Source organism: Physeter macrocephalus, chromosome 9, assembly GCF_002837175.3.
Source record: "Physeter macrocephalus isolate SW-GA chromosome 9, ASM283717v5, whole genome shotgun sequence".
NCBI classification, from domain to species: domain Eukaryota; kingdom Metazoa; phylum Chordata; class Mammalia; order Artiodactyla; family Physeteridae; genus Physeter; species Physeter macrocephalus.
Window position 1 is genome coordinate 41,595,439 of NC_041222.1, and position 20,201 is coordinate 41,615,639.

The 20,201-nt window shown below is 43.2% G+C and overlaps 1 protein-coding gene across 4 annotated transcripts in view; it reads right to left on the reverse strand.

Moving 5' to 3' along the window:
* Positions 1 to 20,201, reverse strand: part of MAMDC2 (MAM domain containing 2) — a 162,550-nt gene that overhangs the window by 57,235 nt on the left and 85,114 nt on the right. For all 4 annotated transcript variants that reach the window (XM_024126846.3, XM_024126847.3, XM_024126848.3 and 1 more), the window contains exons 6-8: positions 10,768 to 11,024; positions 7,088 to 7,181; positions 1,183 to 1,326 (exon numbers count right to left, since the gene is read on the reverse strand). In XM_024126846.3, coding sequence (XP_023982614.1) covers positions 1,183 to 1,326; positions 7,088 to 7,181; positions 10,768 to 11,024 — 495 coding nt within the window. The remainder of the gene's footprint in view (positions 1 to 1,182; positions 1,327 to 7,087; positions 7,182 to 10,767; positions 11,025 to 20,201) is intronic.

Consider the following 20,201-nt stretch of genomic DNA (forward strand, 5'->3'; position numbering starts at 1 on the left):
GTGGCTCACAGGCCCAGCCGCTCCGCGGCATGTGGGATCTTCCCGGACCGGGGCACGAACCCGTGTCCCCTGCATCGGCAGGCGGACTCTCAACCACTTCGCCACCAGGGAAGCCCCCACAACTGGTAATCTTGAGTCTATTTGCGTATATGTTTGTTTAGGGTTTCTCTTGCCCATTGAAATGACGGTCAGCCAACAAGGGTGGGATACATACCTGATTTGTTCACTATTGTATCCCCCAGGGGTTAGGCTGGCCAGGGTCAGAATAGGTTTTTATTCTGTAATTCTACAAGTTAGCCAACCCCTAAGCAAAGAATACAAAATTACAAGTATGAAATTGCAAGGGCCCTGCGAAAGTGAGCGGCCCTGAAACAAGCTTCATCAGCTTTCTGGTAAGTCACCCCCATGCCCAGTATATAAATAATTGTTGAATAAATGAATTAGACACTAACCCCTTGAGAATAAGTTCTTTCCACCAGTCTCTACTGGAGTGGGCTTCACAAGGGCTCCCTTTACCGACATAGGTAATCCTTACATAAGGGGAGCTCAAACTGATTTCTAAGAGCTCCGTGTAGGTCCATCCAAAATTTCCCAACAGCTGTGATAGCTTTCATACCCCACGATATATTATTTATTGCAATAAAACACACATAACATAAAATTTCCCATTTTAACCACTTTAAAGCGTACAATTCAGTGGCATTTAGTACTTTCACAATGCTGCACAGCCACCACTATCTACTTCCAGAATATTTTCTTCACCTCAAAAGGAAACTCTATACCCATTAAACAGTCACTCCCCATCCCCCCTCCCCAGCTCCTGGCAACCACTAATCTGCTTTCTGTTTCTATGGCTTTGCCTCTTCTGGATGTTTCATATAATTGGAATCTAATAGCTTTTTAAAGGTACTTCTCCATCTAAAGTGAAGAGCAAGATAATTTCCAAAGGTTTGACTATTTAATTAACTGGTAAATACTTCTGCTAGCACAGCAACTTGAATTCCAGTTTTGAAAAATGGCCAGACACAAGGTTACCTATTGTCTTTGCTTCTTCACAGCTGCTCCCACACCCACCTCCCTTTTTCAAGCTGGTGTCCTGGTGCGAACGGCTGGCGAATGGAGATGAATAGTACCCGCTCCCAGCCCCCAACGTGACATCCCATACAACAGACTCTGATTTACCTAAGCCTGAAGTGTGGTCTCCCGCCCGATACATGTTTGGTTTTACTTTCACTCGGGTCCAGCCTGGACCTTCTTTGTCTTGGTAAAAGTTGCAGAGATCTTCCTCAAAATTGCAGCTTGCTTCTACGGCATTAAAAGGACGCTCTGAGCAAAGGAGAATCAAAGTTAAAGTGAGCCAAACCCAAGGATCTCAAAGGACTACATTAACTGATTGACAAATATGTACACATTTGTACCAGGGGAGCTCAGAGAAGTAACACACAACAAAAATATTTTTACCCTAGTGGCATGCTGACAGGTTAGCATCAAATCCACATTTCAGCATGACAGGAAAATTGTTCTTTTCCTCCCTAAAGGGACGGAAAGAAGGAGTTCTGTTCACATTCTCTACAAAAATGAAGTACCAGACTTCAAAAGAAATTTCCTTTCTTGATGTAAAGACTGAGAGCATTTATTCACATACTTCTTCATGATTTAAAATTCATTCATACAAAATTAGAAAGAAAGAGAAAAAGTAAGGATTTTATAGAATTCTTAATTTCTTTCTGACAGATATTTTAGAAATAATATTTTCTAGAAATAATTTTCCTTTGTTGATCAATCTCTGTGTCAGAAGCACAGCCACTGTCTATTTATAATTGACATTAGTAGTAGGAGCTGATCTGCTGGAAGAGAATCATTACTCAGTATAAATCACACTGCTCAAACAGTCACACCAATTCTGTCACCCGTTCTGCTATTATTTTGGCTTTTGCTGAGTTCTGGTGTCACTTACTCTGGTCTATAAACACCACCTCATCCCAGATTGCCTGGAGGAAAGGGAACATAAAAGATTTCTGCTCTTTCAAGAATGATGTGGTCCTAGCAACAAGTAATTGTAAACCTCACTGTTCAGATTGCCCTCTGTGTCCAGAGGAGATGTGACTGCGGCGGTTTGGGACACATTCAGTGCAGCCGAGTGTAATCTTGTTCTGCACACTGACATACACTGGTCTAACCTTTTAGGGCCAGAGACAGCACTGTTTTGAATAAGCGGAAAATCAACTCTAGAGAAACATTTGAGTTCTAGGTTGCCGGGATCTGATGAAACAGAAAGCTGTTTAGGGACAAAGACTCAATTTGTCAATTTTCAAAGTAAGAAAACATTCCAGTGGGCTGAGGAGCTGGCCTGGATAAAGAGGATGAAAGACACATGACAACCAAATGCTACAAGGGGTCCAAGATTCCATCTTGGTCCAGAAAAACAAATACCTATAGAAGACTTTATTGGCTCAATTGGTGAAATTAGTATATGGACTATAGGTTAATTGATAATACTGTATCATTGTTAAGTTTCCTGAACTTTATAATTATTCCATAGCATGTTGGAGGATGTCTTTGGCTTTAGAAAATACCCACTGACGTATTTAGTGGTGAAGGGACATAATATCTGCAACCTACTCTTAAATGGTTGATAAAACAAACGTGGCAAAATGTTAAACATTTGTAGGTCTGGGTAAAGAGTATATGGGAGTTCTTTATCATATTCTTGCAAATTTTGTCTAAGTTTAAAATGATACTGAAGAGTTTTAAAATGCTAAATTAAGAAGAAAAGTGACTAGCACCACATTACAAAGAGAGAACAGAAAGAAAATGTTCCTAGCAAGTGTACAAGGAGAGGCCCCTGATGAGCCAGATAGGAAAGGAAGAGAATTCTCAGTGCTCTGGGACTGGTGGGTTAACCCACACACTGCTCTGTCTGACTCTGTCGGCATCAAGGTGACTCTTTAAGCTGCGAAGATAAAGTCATGAAGATATTCATTTGAAAACGAATATGATGTCATACAAACAAGGATCCTTTGACATCCCCCCCCATGGAGATCTGAGCCCATGGGAAACCCCACTATGGTCTCCAGTCTTGGTCACCCCCCTGCCACCTGGTAATGAAAAAGCAGATGGAAATTCAGATCTACAGATGGCCATCTAGCTCAGAAAATGGTGTGGCACTCCCAAAAGCCATGCATAAAGAGAACGGAAGGTCAGTGAAATTATTCATCAGGAATACATCCTAAGGAATATACACCTGGGCATCCACAAGAGAACCATAACCCATTGCCTAGGTGTGTGGGACGGAGTGAGAGGTGGTCTTAAAGCTGGAAAGTAAGCAGGCTCTGTTGTCTCCATGGTGACAAACTGAGTCACACAGAGAAGATTTTTCTGAGGATGCAATTATATTCTTTTGCTAAACACTTAGTCTGAGCAATGGATTTTTCTGGGGTCCTAAGAACGTCTGATAAAAAGAAAACCTCAAAAGCATAACTCAGAGCCTAAATCTTTTTCACCCAGAATGCTTCTTCTAGCGTGAGATAGTATCTAATTACTGAAGATGAGGCCAGAGGGCCTATGTGTGACCTAAAATGAGCTCCCCAAAGATCTGGGGTGAATGAAGAGACTTTGCTTCAGGCTTGTTTCAGAAGCATGAGTCAAGGGGCAATCACAATTGTATTTGGGGAGTGTTAATGAGGTATTTGAAGCATAGGGAGGAATCAGAGGCAACTGGAAGTCCCTGAGCATCAGCTGATCATCCCCACCCCGTCCAAAAAAAAGAAAGTCTCTCTGAGCATCATAATGTACAATTTAGTTAATTACTTGATTTCTGACATTTGAACTTTTTAGAATCAGGAGGCTCTGAAGATAAACTAATCAGGTAGAGGGTGTTGCAGTTTGAGAAGAATGGTTAGGAGCATTTCTCATCTTTTCCTCTGCTTCATAGAGTTCATGGAGATGAACTCAGTATCAGTCCTTGAGATCTAAGAGGCTTATCAGCCCCTGTAGTGCTAGAGAGGCTTTGGGTGTGGTGCTCTTTAGGCTGCTAAACCTGCGCAGTAGTTTTTATTTTAGCACAAGCCAGTCCAAAAGCAAGCTGGGACAGCTCAAGGCTGGCGAGGGAAGAGAGTTAGTGGGAATTAGCACCAGACTGAGGAATCATGGTGGAGCAGACTGGTCCACTGATCACGCCGTGGAGATCTCTGAGGGCCTCTTAGCTAAGGAAGACTGTGACACCTTCGGCTGTAACCTACACAACAACTGCAGCCAGGTTTCCAGTTAGACAAGAGGTCTGGGCAGTGTGTTGTTGATGAATGGTCAATATTGGGACTTAGGCCCAGGTAGACATCCTTTCAGATGTATATCCGTGAGTGTCAGGATCCTCCCAGACCCTGGCCTGGGTGTGGGGCGGACCCAAGCCCAGAGAGGAAGTTAGGTCTGCATATGGCAGAGCCTGGAGCACTCAGTTTGGGAGTTGGGCATTAAGGCAGGATTCCTAGACGTGAATGGAATCAGCTGCTAGGCATTCAAGGACTTATCGACTAAGAGGAGAGCTTATTCCTCTGATCTAGATTCTAGGCCAAATGTGGCGGTAGATGGGGAGTTTGTGGGTGGAAAAGGCTTGGAAAGGGAAGTGTGGTAACTCAATTTCGGGGGATGGGGTGAGGTCTCACTGTCCTCTGGAAGCATCCTGGGGGGAATATCTGGCGGGGGGGGCGGTGGCACGGTGACAAGCCACTGGTGCTTAATACCTGCTACTCTGAGATAGGTCTCAGGTCTGGAAAACTGGATTCACTCTAAGAGCAGCCAGATGGTGGGAACAAGATGCTTCATATGTTGAAATAATTCCTGTCTCAGCTTACTAGGGAGATGAGGGAAGAAACCACCAGATCCAGCTGGGAAAAGCAGGGACAACAAGCCTGAAGCTAACCAAGATAAAGAAAAAAATGTTGGCACCTGTTTCGAAACAGAAGGCCATAAACTATTTGTGAAATGCAAGAGGAAGTATGAAAACCAGAGGGTTCAGCTTCTCAGACTCAGAATCTGGCCCACAGCTGCTTAATGAAGGGCATAAAGCAGGCTCCAGCTTACACATTCGTCAAAGCAGTGCCCTTTGCTGGTTCTCTTTGGTTTCAATCTGACCCTCTGTTCTCTAGGGGAACGGATGGGAATATTTTGAAAATTGAGTAAATAATATTAGGTCTCATGACTAAGCATTTTCTGTGTGCCATACTCTGCTAAGGCTGTCACAGACATTATTAACTCATCTTTCACCCCGACAACTCTATGAAACAGATTCTTCCATCCCTGTCCCATAAAGGTGGAAACAGAGTCTCAGAGAGGTTAATTAACAAAGGTTACACAGCTTGTAAATGGCAGAGTAGGGATGTGAGTCCGAAAGCCTGGCTCTCAAGCATAACACTTTGATCATGTAATTAAACCACTTTAAAGCAAAGTTGATATGTTGGGAAGTTCTGAAGACCAATACAGAACCTTGGTTAACTTTATATAAGAATGTGAATCCCCGGTGGTCCTTATGGAGGGAGGGTCTGGGCTGGATTTTACAGACTGAAGGGTCACCAACTCTCTTAATAAGCGGTCCTTATTTTGCTGGAATCTTTCTTTTCTTTTCACCAGTCAGTAGGAAAGAGCTCACATATATTCTATATATTTTTAAAGGGGAGAACGTTTCTAAACATTCCTTCTAAGGCGGCCCAGTAGATTCTATCACCTTCCAGCTGCCGCTTCACCCCACCTGCTACCCAGTAGAGATGCTGAATAAATACCTCTTCTCTCATATGTATAACATGGAAATATAAAAAAAAGTTCAGTGTAAGTGCCCAGTGACTGAGAAGACGAACTTTCTGAAAGTAATCACAAAGATGTTGTAAAACTACTATTAACATCACTGGAATATTAACTGATGGAATTTGGGAGTAATCAGATTTAGAGAAGTAAAACAATTTTGCTTTCTGTGTTCTGTCAAATTTAGAGACTCTTTTAATTTTTGATTACAGCTGGATTAAATCATTTTAATGAAAAAATATAAGTATGTAAATCCAGTCTGGTTCTATCTGTTTCACTAGTTTTTTAAAAAAAAAAATTAGAATTAGTCAAAAATAATATTTGGTTTTAGCTAATTAGCAAGTTTCTCTGTAATTTGAGGGTAACAGTTTAGCTTGAGTAGAAAATATTCTTTCTCAGTTCCCTTGCTTATAGAATATATATTTGAAACCATATTAAATTAGAGACTAACTCTACCTTAAGTGAAAGTTGGACTACCAAGGCCAAGTTCAAAAATTTACTTCCCACACTCCAAAACCCAGAATGAAGGCTGCTTAATAAGACGGATGACCACAGTGTCACTCTGGGGCCTCTTAAGGAAACAAATTCACTAAAGGTTAAGGTCGATTGCATGTATCTGGGTTATCATTAATATAGTGTCACCCTTCTTATTCTAAAACATTTGTTTTCTAATTCACTTTGAATCAATTTGTTTACCTATTTTCCCAGAAAGTAAAAATTTCCTCTTTTTCCCAAACACCAAGTTTATGGAAACAAAATTGGCCATGATAAAATAATGTGAGGGTTCACTTAGAGAGATTAAATTGAGTATATATTCTGAGGCCAAAAGCCATCATAGAAATGTATACCAAATACTAACATCTTTAAACAGGAGGACATTTAAAAATTAGATTCATAAAATTAGTTTTTTATAAGTTTTTATAATTCTACTCAGTAGATTTTGAGAGTTTTTTCCACCTACTCAGCCACCTGTCTATGGACCCAAGATACCCTTTAAAGAGAAAGATGGAGTGGGAGTGAGTTAGCATTATTTAATTTTAATTTCTTAGTAGGTAGAGAAGATAGAAGCTTCTTAACCCATGACAAGTGACCTCTGGTATCAGAAAAATTAGATTCACTCTGTGAGAGAAAAAAAGAGTAATATGCCAGAAAAATGACTGTTCGGTTAAATAATTTTTAAGGATAAGAGGAAAAGGTAGGGAAATTAGAAGGAATTAAAGCAAGTCTTGACCACAGGCATCTGTTGAGAAAGGAAAATTCCAGATGTGAGGAAGAAGAAAAAGAGAATGCTTACCTGTCTGATTTTGGCAGGGAACAGGAGAGAAAGAAATATCATCCAGGGCAACATACCCTCCTTTGGGACCATTGAAGGCAACTTCAAAAATTACCTGCAGAGGAGAATGACATATTGCTACATGTTTACATATTTTCTTTTGGGCTTAAGTGCTTGTAACTATGATTTAAAATGGTGTGTCGATCCAGCCAGGTGTATAGGCATTTGCGCAGCTCCCTCCTTAACCCACAGTTTTCTTTTGGGGAGAGCGAATGCTAAGCCCTACGTTGCATTTTATTGGTGGACTTCCCCCCCGCCCCATCCTGCCCCTTGAGTGTCAAAGTACCTATATCACTTTCTGATAGAACTACAGAATTGACAACTTGCATTATGAACTTCAATTAAAGAAACAACAGCCTGCTTGCAGAAGGCAGGCTAATTTTGCCACTTCCCTTCACAGAGACCTAGGCCCCTCCAAGGTCCTTTCCCTTTTTCATACATAAAATTCCATGTCCATCTGGGCAGAGATGCAGAGATGATTTCCTGATGCCTAAGTCAGAATCAGGCCCAGAAATCCTATGTACGGATATTAGGATTTCAGCATATCCTGGCATGCTCAAATGGTTAAAGAGAACACGGGGTTGTTAATGAGCTCAGCCCCCTTTAGTTATACTCTCTTCTCTGCCGCCAGCTGTAACTTTGAGTTCAGTGGACAACTTTCTGCTTGTGACCATGGGGATCAGGTGTGGTGAGCCCAGCGCTCACCTGTGTTGGGAAAACTACCCAAGTGTGCATTCCACTCTGCTGAATTGATAACATGAGAAGATACAGTGTTGAGCAGGGGTGGAAACGCAAGTGCCTACCCGGGCCAGGCAGGTAACAGAAATGTGTGACATGGGTTTGGTCTGATGCAGCAGGAAAGGGTGTGAAATGGGGAGCAAGTCTCATCTAAAGGGGGCAGCTGGTACCCAGCTTCGTCAATTGCTGATGTGTGGGAATTTAGGACTAACATGCCTGGACCTGCCAAACTGTCAAGAGGACCTGGATCTCTAGATTTTTATTTGAAATCTTTGGATTTTTCAATGTTAGCAATTAATTCAAAAACTAAAACAAACATGCAAAACAAAAACAAAGAAACAAACATATACCACTACAGCAGCTAGGCACATCATCATAGGCTAGATTTGACCCATAGGCATCTAGTCTTCAACCTCTTCTAAAGAGAATGGTGTCTTGGCAGCAGATAGACCAGAGTTCAAATCCCATTTCTGTCACTTACCAACTAGGTGACCTTGGGTACATAGCTAACCCTCTTGGGACCTCGCTTTTCTTAGTTATAAAACAGGCATTATAACACCTACCTTGTAGGACTGTAGATGCCATTAAATGAGATGCTGTATATACAGATCCTAGCATGGAGTCAGGTGCATAACGAGCTCTGAACTAAATCCATGCCTTTTCCTCCTGGGTGACACCCCCTCCTGAACTCACATTCATGTTTGAGGCTAGTTAGCCACTAACTAACTCCAGCTCGTCCCTTCTCCACTCTAGGTCTCAATTTCTTAATTTTTACAAAAAGAGTGTGGACAAGACGGTCCCTTTCGGCTTAACAACAATGGTCCTTAGACACCTGGCCTCCGCAAAATCTAAGAGGGGCCCTGGAAGCTTGTCTCTGGCAATACAGGAAGCGCTGAGAGCCAAGGAAACAGATGTGGACGAATGAGGAGGGGCTAATTAAGTTTACAGACTCAACACAGGTCTGTGACATTTCGTTTTCAAGGTGCCAGCTGATAAAGCCAACGACAGGATGTGATTTTACTGAACAGTAAGGGGGAATAAGAATATTTCTGATCATAATGTGCAAATCACAGCCTCTGTGCCATTATGTTCTCTCTTGTTCAGAATGAGGGTCTCAAATGTTTGTTTTCATTTTAAAAATTCATTTGAGAATATGGGGACCTTAAATTCGCTGATTTCCACAGGATAAGTTTCTTTCCCCCCACAAATACCAAGAGCAAATAATCCTGGCGTAATGAGTCCCGACTGCTAGGGCAAAATCACACACGTGTGACCCAAAAGGAAAGGTACTGAAGTTTAGTAGTGAACTTAAACAGTAAACAGACACTGTAACTTTTCAAGCATTGATTAAAAAGAAAATTCAGCAAAGTCTCACTCGTCTAAACGTTGCCCCAGGAGTTTACGGTTGGATGAAAGGAATTTGCGAAGACGACGCCTTCACTGTGCGTGTGACTCATTTGACTTTAATAGAAGGAAAATTTTCTGAAGCAGTATGTGTATTTCTTTTCCTCCTTGTAACCCAAACTCACAGAAAATTTTCCACTGGGCTGCAAGAGCCAATCAAGCCCTGGTTGGACTTTGGGATAGGAAATAGCACACATGCTGCAACAGGCCCCTCTCTGGGGCTGTTTGTGGGAGGGAGGAGGACGGGAAGAGGAAGGGGAGCGGCAGGCACTGGACAGGACACATCCGAAACTGAGACGCAAGCCCAACACTCACTGAAGCTCTACATCAGGTGAGCAGATGGCACCACTGAAAAGCATCCAGAGGATAATTTGCTTCTTTTGCACTCTAAACGGAACTAGCGAAGATATTGCAAAAAGCGCAAAGCGAAAGCAGGAGACGTTAAAACCTGCGGGAACTAAGACTCTCCTTAGAGCTCCAGATCTGCAACCACAATGTTGCACCCACTGACTCTAGAGGTCCTAGGGGTCCCCGGAGAGAGCTGGCCCTCTTGCTTCAAATTTAGGTCAGATTTAATGCAGGAACTTTTCTCAGTGCCCTGGCACGCACCAGCAGTGTGACCCAGAACAAAACGTCAGACTTCTTGCACTCTCCATCTCCTCCTCTTTCATCTGTAATATGGGGATAATTTTATCTACTTTGTTGGATGGTCATCAGTACTGGACCATAAAACAGACACATACATAAGATATGTATTAATATATGTGCTTTGAAAACAGGTCTGCAGGTCTGCACGGATAAACACCAAAATGTTAGTAGCTCTTATCTTTGCAGGGCTGGCATAGGGTGTTTTCGTTTGATTTGCCTCTATGAATTTTCTAATTCTTCTGCACTGGACATTTACCACTCATGTAGCTATAAAGAGTTTTAAACCATAAAAAGTTAAAAAACTTTATAGGCCCCCAAGGCTTGTTTCAAATTAGGGCCACAGTCGTAAGTTTATTTCTGACTTTTCTGATATTATTTATACTGTAAAGGAGAAAAGAAGAAAATAAGTCATTTTTTTTTTTTTTAATTTAGAGAGAGTATTCCCTCAAGTAAGGGAAACCTTCAGCTGCTGTCAGGAATGGAAGTTCAAGAGGGAGTTTCACGTAGAAGGCATTTCACTGATCTCCTCTTCTGAACTCACATGACCACAGTGCAAGGTTCAGAGGGAGAGTGTGCCCAAGAAATCGAGTTGGTTGACTGGCTTTCCCATCGTTGTCCTTATTAAAGAATACTCTTTCTAGAAAATGAAGTGATAAAGGAGGAAGGTAGAGGAAATAAAGAGGAAGGGAGAAAAGTGGAGAAGGCCAGGGAAGGGAAAAGGAAGATTAAGACTGAGACACAGCGGAAGAGAAAGAATGAGTGTGAGACTGTAGTATCTCTTGAATTCCATGCCTGGGTGTGGGTGGCATCCCTGTAGAGCGGCCAGGCCAAGGCACACCTGGCACACCTACCTCCATGGGGTACGGGGCGCTGAACTCCACCTCAGCGAGGTTCCAGTCAGCATTCCCTGGATTTCCCATTTTCCAGATCTCCTCATACAGGCCAGCCGCATCCCTCGTATACACGGAGAAGATGTTGTCATTCCCCTGCTGGAGTTGGTAATAAAACAACAAGCAGCCAGACATGGGGGCCATGGTCATTGGGGAGATGAGCTGTGCCACCTCCTGGTAGTGCTTGACGTAAACCGAGTCCACATACATGTAGTGGCCTGAAATCACACAGAGAAAACAGCCTAAGACAGGCGGGCGGATTCTCAGATACAACTACATGATCCGGGATTTACTTCAAAATAATCCAGTGGGAGTGGAGGAGAGGAAGCGAATGAGTTATTGAGGAAAGAAGTTTGGCCACGGGTTGATGAATGTTGCAGCTTGGAGATAAATAGTGGAGTTCACTGTGCTCTGCTTTATACAAGATAAGCACCATTCTTTTTCTTCCCCTTAATTTTGATCGAAGTAAAACATACATATAGAAACGTCGATGTGTCATCTGTAAAGCGTTTGAATTTTTACAAGCTGAACACAGCTATGAAAAAAAAAAGCAGGATGTTACCCCAGAAGTCCCCCTCCAACAAGCCTTCTTTGAGTTGTACGGTTTCTAAGAGTATACCAAACATACCATCTGTTCTTAAAATCGCAGTGACCCTCCTGTACATCTTTCCCATGTACACAAAATGTCGCTGTGTGTTCTCTGAGTGAAACTAATATGAATTCAAACTAGATGACAATTTGTACGTCTTTAATAGAACATGTAGGTCAGTCAACACTGTTGACAGGGTTAGGATTTGGGAAGCTGAACTTGGGACCCCACTCGTGGCAAGGCTTTTGTGGGCTCCGGACCCAAAGGCTGACTGCATTAGAGGCATTTTGGTGAAAGAGAGAAACTGTGAGGCAGAATGGGGAGAGCTTGGATTGGACATTAAAAGAACTGACTTTGAATCCTGCTCTATATCTTACTATCCCTGGGACTTTGCGTAAGTCACTGAATATCTCTGGGCTTCAATTTCCTGATCTCTAGAATAAGAATCAAACATTTCTCTCATACGGTTGATCTGAGTATTAAATGAGATTATGTATGTGAAGTGGTTAGCATGTGCCTGGCACACTGTAATTGCCTAACATGATTATAACGAAGTAATGCAATGCCATTAATGTTTTTAGTACCATGCTTTCCCCAGTATGGTACTATTATTACCAGCAATTTTGTCTAAATTTATTTGAGCTGCAGTGACAGAGGAGTAATAGCAATGTAGCTTTGATAGAACGGCCTTTCTATTTACAAGCTCAGAAAAATTACAGCTTAATGTCTTTGCTTTTATTACATGGTGACGGTTTACAATCATTCCTTTTATCCTCAGCAAAATAGCAGTAAGGATATTAGGAAGAATATATGCATTCACACACTGGAGACTTACTTTGCATCTAGCACACTGCCTAGTTTGTGGTAGGCCCTCAACAAATGGTGATTCAAAACACATACATGGTCTCAGAAAGATCCTCGCTGCAACATGGCAGAGGGGAAAGGTGGATAAATTAAAGCTCATTTTCTCCTGGTAGCAAATTGTTCAACCCCTCTGAAAAATCTCCCTTGCTTAAATAGAATTGTCTGATCATCTTGCCAAGCCATGCAACTGTGAATAAATAGAAATCACAAACTCAGATGATCAGAGCCGCCAGCCAGATCAAGTATATGATTGAAGTGGAGTGGGTCAGGGAGAAAATAGAGTGATGGATTAGCTGCCAACATTGGAAATCACATTTTACCAGCAACGAGAAGCAGAAATTAGGCTTCTCTGAAAAAATCAGAAAATCTGATAGTGCTGGGTCCATATTCTCGGGCTTCAACAACCAGCTGGTGGTAAGGGGCACCAGCCCCATGCATGGACCTGTGTTCTTCCCTGAGAGCCCATCCCTCTACTTCCAGCTGATGCCCTGACATCCAGCCAGGTGCTGCAAGCTTTTCCCATTGAAACTCAAAATCCAGATTTTTCTGGCAAATCCATTCATTATTCATTTATCCATTCATCTATTAGTTTGCTAGGGTTACCATAACAGAGCACCACAAACTGAGTGGCTGAAACTAAAGAGACTTGTTGTTCCACACTTCAGGAGGCTAGAAGTCCAAGGTCAATGTATGAGAAAAATTAGTTCCCTCTGATGACTGTGAGGGAGACCCTATTCTATGCCTCTCTCTCCTAGCTCTTTGGCATTGGCACTCTTTGACACTGACGGATTGATCTCTGCCTTCATGTTCACATGGTATTCTCCTTTCTAAGCATGTATCTTTCTGTGTCCAAATTTCCCCTTTTTATAAAGACACCAGTCATATTGGACTGACCTCATCTTAACCAATTACATCTGTAATGACCACATTTCCAAATAGGTCACATTCTGAATTTCTGTGGGTTAGGACTTCAACATATGAATTCTGAGGAAATATAATTCAACCCATAACACCTCCCACCATAATTTTTTTAATTTTGTGTGTGCCCAATAAACATATCTGCAAGACTGGAAACAGCTGATGGGCTCCCAATTGGCCACCCCTGGGGAGGGATTTTAAGGGAAGTATCAGAATGTCAGACTGAGTAGAATCCAAGAACTTCTGATAAGGAAGCAGGGCCATGAGCCCCCCTCCTAAGCTCGGGTGTCCTCTAAAGCACTGCTGGTGGCCAGGTAGCTCCGAATCATGCAGAATGGGGGTGACCAGCTAGCCCTGTAACACGCCTTTGCTCACTGAGAACACATGTGAGTGTCAAAGGCAGAGAGGAGGTTTTTGTGCCCTTTGTAATTTGTCTAACCGGTGAAACAATCTCTTTCCAAGGTATCCAGCCAGGGAGACAGGGCAGAGGAGCTGTCATACTTTGTTTCCTTGATACCTCATTGCGGGGCCGTGCTGGCGGGCTCCTGACATACTCTTCATTCAGCGTCCAGCTGCTTCACCTTTGGATCCACAACAGCAATGGGTGCCAAGGCCATGCCACATCGGGCTGTCCTCAGCTGATGACCAAGCAGAGCAGGGGTGCCAGGGCAAGGCCATTCAGCCTGACAGGGGCTCTTCAGCAACTCCCCATCGGCCTGGCCCCCCTCTTTCACAGGTGTTAGCCTTCCATCCTGTGCTGAAGGCTCTCCCCACCCAGGCCGCGTTAGGACTTTTGTTGGGGCCCTAGGCACTTTTGCTGCTCTGGACCCCTTCCTCCACAAAATATATTAAGATTATATTTTATAACTGCATTCATATAAAGATGAATATGATCTAGGCCGGACCTATTATAATATTTGTTATTATGACATTCATTTTTTTCCCTCTGATTTTAAAATAAATCAAATTAAAACATGCTCATGGATTTCTAAAAATGTCAGGTCTCCTAGGCACTGGGACTCCTATGCCTAATGGACACATGGTCCTGGGCCCCAGCTCCTCCAGCTCTCTCCCCACTTATGCTTCCCACAGCCATTTCCCCCAATAAGTCTCTTTCCACCTAATCCCAGCTTAGTGTCTGCTTCTCGGAGGACCCAAACTGCCACAGCCATGAAGCAGGAAATCACTCTACCCAGGGTGAGGGGCACCTCCAAAGGCTCCACGAGACTCTCAGTAAATCTAGGAGACCTCACAAATCCACTAGAAATTATTCATTCTACTTCCAGAGTGCACGATAACTGTGTTCAGGAGCAATGTCTCACACTCCAACCCATCATGAATGTATCTTCCTCACAGTTGACAGATATCTGACAGTGTTCTTTAAAGGCTACTTACTCACCTCCTGGGTGGACAATATTTTAACCCCTGAATTTGCAGTTAAGTGCCTTGTGCCCATGCACAAGACACTAGGCCAAGTGAGCCACAGTCCCATTCCTGATGCAAAAAAAAACAGCAAAAACAATGTGACCTGCTCAAAGTGAGTCAGAGAGCCTGCTGGGAATCAGACCAGGACTGCTGACACCAAGTCTCATATGGAACCACTAGACTAGACCACATTCTGTTGCCCCTCCCTTTCCTCTCCATCATTCATTTGTTGCCAAGTTGGGTATTATTTACTGACTGAGTAAGACTGTTTTTCACTGGGAAAGAAAAGGTAGCTCATCAGAAGTTTATCATCTCAGTTGAAAGGGTGGGGATGATTCAGAAATCACCAGGTGTCTGCCCCGGGGGCCTGGGCCAGAGAGATGACCACCAGCCCAGGCTGAGTGTGTGTCATCGGGTACAATCTGCTCTGAGGAAGAGGAGCCAGCGGTTGTGGGGAGTGTGCAGGCACTGTTTTGTGTACCCTTCCAAGGGGAATGAAGAAGGTAGCCTGGAGTCCTTGGGAAATTATGTCTAGTGTCTGATATTATGAGAATTTTCCTGCCCAGCTCAATGAGGCCAACCCTCCTATCTGGTCCAGGGTTCTAGAGCCGGCAGAATCTGTAGAAGAAGCAACTTTTATCAGATCCTTTAAGTCTGAGTAGATCAAACTAGGTACAGATAGATCTTAGGTGGAAAGGATCCTATAATCAACCAAATCATTGGGGATCCTGTTGAAAGATCAAAACTCTCGGTGATGCCAGCCAAAGCTCAGGCCCCTCTGGCATAATGCCTGCGATAACGGCACATGTACACTTGCTTCTGAAGAGGACTTTCTTGCAGCAGTCCTCTGTACTAGCTCGACTTTTGTTGTGGAACCAGTGGCCCACTGGTAGTCAGCCATTTTCCCTTGAATTAGGAAAAGTACTTTGAGGGCAGCTCCTGAACTTTTATTTTCAAACAGTCTGGCTAACCAGCATTCCACAGAGATTGCCCTTGGCTTGGCTGCAATGCCAATGGCGTCCTCTGACTCATCTATGATTTGGTCCTGTTGGCCACATTTGTGTTCCAGTTGCGACGTCTGCATCTGTGTCGTGGTTGTCTGGACAAGCTGTCTCCCGGGTAAGGGAGAAAACTTGAAGGAACGTATGCCAGCTGGTCTGCTGCCATAGTGAGGAGACAGCACCCAAAAACAGCAAGTTATCATGCCTGCTCTCCAGTCTAGGGATCTGACAGTCATCTGCTGAACCTTTAGTTCTAAGGGTTTGGGTAAGTTTTACTATAATAGAGTCTGACTCTATAGTAGAGTCTGATTGAAGTGGAACTTCTCATAGTTTCTGCTAAGACTTCAGTGCCAAGAACGATGGGGGCCAAGTCCCTCTACTTTCTACAGAGTGGTGCTAGACCATCTCTGTTGGATGTGCTACCTTGTGGCAGACCTGGAATCTAAGCCAGCTCTACCAGATTAGCCCATCTCACCACCACCCCTGCCAGCCTGTATATATGAGAAGGCCAAGGAGAGATCAGAGAGACTGGAGACAGAGTTTCTTTGAAGAGAGTTGTCACAGAGCTGACCTGCCATGTGTTTCCTTTTGCCCCCCGCGCAAGGGAACGGGAGGAGATTGCTTCCCCTTTCTTACCTTGATCCAAGGGAGGGGGCTTCAGTGAACCACTTGTAGAGAGGATGGGGGAGGGAAAGTACCATCTAATTTCATCCCCACCCATGCTTGCAAGTTCCTGGGTTCTGTGACTGCCTTGGGTCCTGAGAGGAGCGTGGCAGAGTTAATGGGAGAATTTGATCAGTGGTAACTGGAGTTTGTGGGGTACAGAGGCTGGGGCCTGACTCTTGACTGCATGCAGCTAGAGGTTGTAGGGGCCTGTGAGGGCAGAATGGAGAGAAAGGATTTTTGTTGCCAGTGAGCTGTACTTCCAGAGGTTGATGGGGCAAAGATTTGAGTTTTCCCTAAGCCTAAGTGGGCAACTCAGAAGGTAGCTGGGCTAGAGCGCCTTAAACAACTCTTTTCAAAGGGACTGCATGCAGGGTGTTAACCCCGACAGAAAGGGGCTGGTGATGTTTAAAAAAAAAAAAAAAGAAAGAAAAAGAAAGGGGCTGGTGTGGTGTACCTAGTGACAGGCACAAAGGGGGATTCATAGATGGCCAGTCAGAGAGTGCATCATTTTTGTCATTGGCTGTGAGAGAAATGGCCAGCATCTGGCCATGTGCAGTGTGAAGGGCATCGACTCCAGATTAAACAGCACTGGTCGCATACAACCTCTTGTCGTCTTCCCTTCCATTTCTGTTCCACCCGCATCCTACCTTTCCCAACTCTGGAGGAACTAGAAGCAGCACTGTGAGTGGGGAAAGAGGAAGAAAAGAGCAAAGGGAAGAAGTATGAAGTAATAAAGCCCAATCCCTTCTCTGATGCTGCTCTGTGGTCTGGTCTGGGGGAAAATTTGAACTGGATGAGAAATTGGAGTTTTGACTTGACTGAACTTAATCCTTAAAAATGAAGCTATTTGTTGATACTTGAAAGTGCCTGGAAAGCCATGGTAAAGTCACCCAAGGACAGAGAAAGGAGATCCAGCAGAGCTTGCACAAAGGCAATGGTAAGAAAATTAATAAAGCTGCTCCCCTACTGGGTGCTTATGCAATGAACCAAATGGATCAATGCAGAGAGAGAATGAACAGGTGCTGTTAAGATGATGCTTGAACTCAATCCAAACTGAAATGGGAAAAGAATGTCATGAGTTATGGAAAAATGATCCATCCATCTCATGGTCTTTGATGGAATAAAACAGTTCTGACCTTATTTTACATTTTGAAACTTTGTTCAGCTCCTTCTACGGTGGCACCATATGCAGACCTGATTTTTAAAATCTCAGCAAAGAAACAGATTTCCCTCATTATCTTTCCAGCAATTATCTTCTTTTTGCTAAGGCAGGTAGGAGACAGTAATGATCTGAGCTGTCAGTAGTTTACCCCCTGAAGGATTTTGTTTCACTTCATAAAATATTAACAAAGGAAAAAAAAATCCATATGTGATGAATCCAAACTGAGTAAGAAAAAGCAACATAATATCCCATCCCCTTCAGTATTCCACCACAATCTTACTGCGGTAGTCATTTCCACCATAAGACAGGAATTTGGAGACATAGTGCTCATTTGAAAAATCTGACTCACTGTTTGGGGCTGTTAAAAACACACAGCCAAATGAAGGAAAACTTATATCCATATAATATTTTTCAGATATTACATTCACTGTTCCCTTTTCTATAACACATAAGCCAGAGCCTCCGGGGAAGACGTCCTTCGGCAGCTCCGCAGCTCTGAAGTTTCTGAGCAGGCACACAGCTTCCCTCAACCCTGCTGTTTGCTTCTCCAGTTTTCACCTGAAAGCAAAAGCATAAGCTGCTTCCTGGAAACGAATGAACAGAAGATGAGTTTATATAGAGCCAAATCTGCTGCTGCGGGCAGACATCTGAACCATTTAATCTTTCCTTTGCCACCCAAATTGATGGAGCTCAGGGAAAATCAATATACCTGGTAGAAGGCAAATGTAATAAGAAGGCAACCTCTCTCTTGTTTAGAGCATTGGAGGTTTTTTCTTCGCCAAGAGTGATCTCGGTCAAACCTTTGAGTCATATGAGCACAGAGCTTTTCAAGTAAAACTTTTTAGAATTTTTAAAACCCATCTTTTTTAGCCCCATCCTATGCAGGGGGGAAGTCTTACATAGGAATCTACGTGTGAGGAGTATGAATGAGTGTGTGTCTGTGTGTGTGTGTGTATTGGGTGGGAATGAGAAGGCTCTTTGGCTACTGATTGGGCAAAACCTCACTCCAAAAGTTGAAGAGAAGTCGAAGTGAAATAGCAGAGAAGAACTGGAAGAAGTGAGTGGAAGGTAAGTATTCAAGATTCCTGCTGATCATAAGCAGAAACATAGCCTAGGATCTAGGGCCTACTCTGCCATCATCTTCCAAACTGGCATTCTCAAATACTCCCCAGACACCAAAGAAACCATCCACTCTCATGCCTGTACACCTCTGCATATGCTAAACTTATCTTCTCCTTATCCATCAGGCCAAATTCCAGTTCTGACATGACTTCCTGTAGAAAGCCTCCCCTGAACCCCCAAACCAAGGTGGTCTTTCAGTTCTCTATGATCCCATATCATTTATTTCATACCTCTATTGATCATACATCACTAAGCATGTTTACATAGCATTTCAGTATTTGAACATTTTGAGAAATGACATAATATACATTAACACAGAACTATATTAAAGGCACTGAGAAGTCCTGAAATAAATCTGTTTAGTTTTCTTCAGCTCTGGGTTTCCACATTTTATTTGATCACATATATAGCCCTTCTTCTCTCATATAAAGACTTTTATACTCAAGTACTGGTATTCTAGGGAATAGCACTTTGGAAGAATTGGTTCCTGTGATCTCTTTGAGGTCAGTGACAGTTTTTGTATCACCAGGATATGCAAGAATACCTGACCTATAAAGAGCGCTTATTATGTGTTTGTTGAATGAATGAATGAGTGATCAGTGAAGAAGCCTCATTCTGATGTTCAGGCTCTGACTAGGCTGACTATAATCAGATGCTTTGCTGGAAGGGAGATAAAAGTCTTCCTAGATTCCTTCCCTTCAGGCTCAGGGTCAACGACTTCCTTAGGCCTTGGTATTGATGTCAGGGGACTAAACAATGCTAGAGGGCAAAGCTGCCTGCCTTTGGCAGGTGTTTTAGAATAGCCAAGGAAGAAGAGAAAAGATAGAAAAGATGAAGAGGAGGAGATGGGATGGAAAGAGGGAGGGGAGAGGAGAGAGGCGAGTGCCTACAGCAGGGGTGATACACCCTACTACCAAGTCTTTGGGCTCCTCAGGGATGACCATGTCATCATGCCGATCTCTTGATATAGATATTAGAAAATCTCCTGGTCGAGATATTAGAAATGCCAGGTCCTCGTTTTCCCATTCCTTAGTCCCTTTAGTCCCCCTTTTTCTTTTTTTCTAATGCCAAATGCAATGTATTATAGGTACTCAGGAGGGACCCAAAGCACTCTTGATTTTTTAAAAATAGATCTCTATTGGAGTATAATTGCTTCACAATACTGTGTCAGTTTCTGTTGCACAACAAAGCGAATCAGCCACATGCATATATATGTCCACATATCTCCCCCCTCTTGAGCCTCCCTCCCACCCCTCTAGGTCATCGCAAAGCACCGAGCTGATCTCCCTGTGCTATGTGGCTGCTTCCCACCAGCCAACTATTTTCCATTTGGTAGTGTATATATGTCCATGCTACTCTTACTTTGCCCCAGCTTCGCCCACCCACCCCATGTCCTCAAGTCCATTTTCTATGTCTACCTCTTTATTCCTGCCCTGCAACTAGGCTAATCAGTATCTTTTTTTTTTTTTTAGATTCCATATACATGCGTTAGCATACGGTATTTGTTTTTCTCTTTCTGACTTACTTCACTCTGTATGACAGACTCTAGGTCCATCCACCTCACTACAGATAACTCAATTTCATTTCTTTTTATGGCTGGGTAATATTCCATTGTATATATGTGCCACATCTTCTTTATCCATTCATC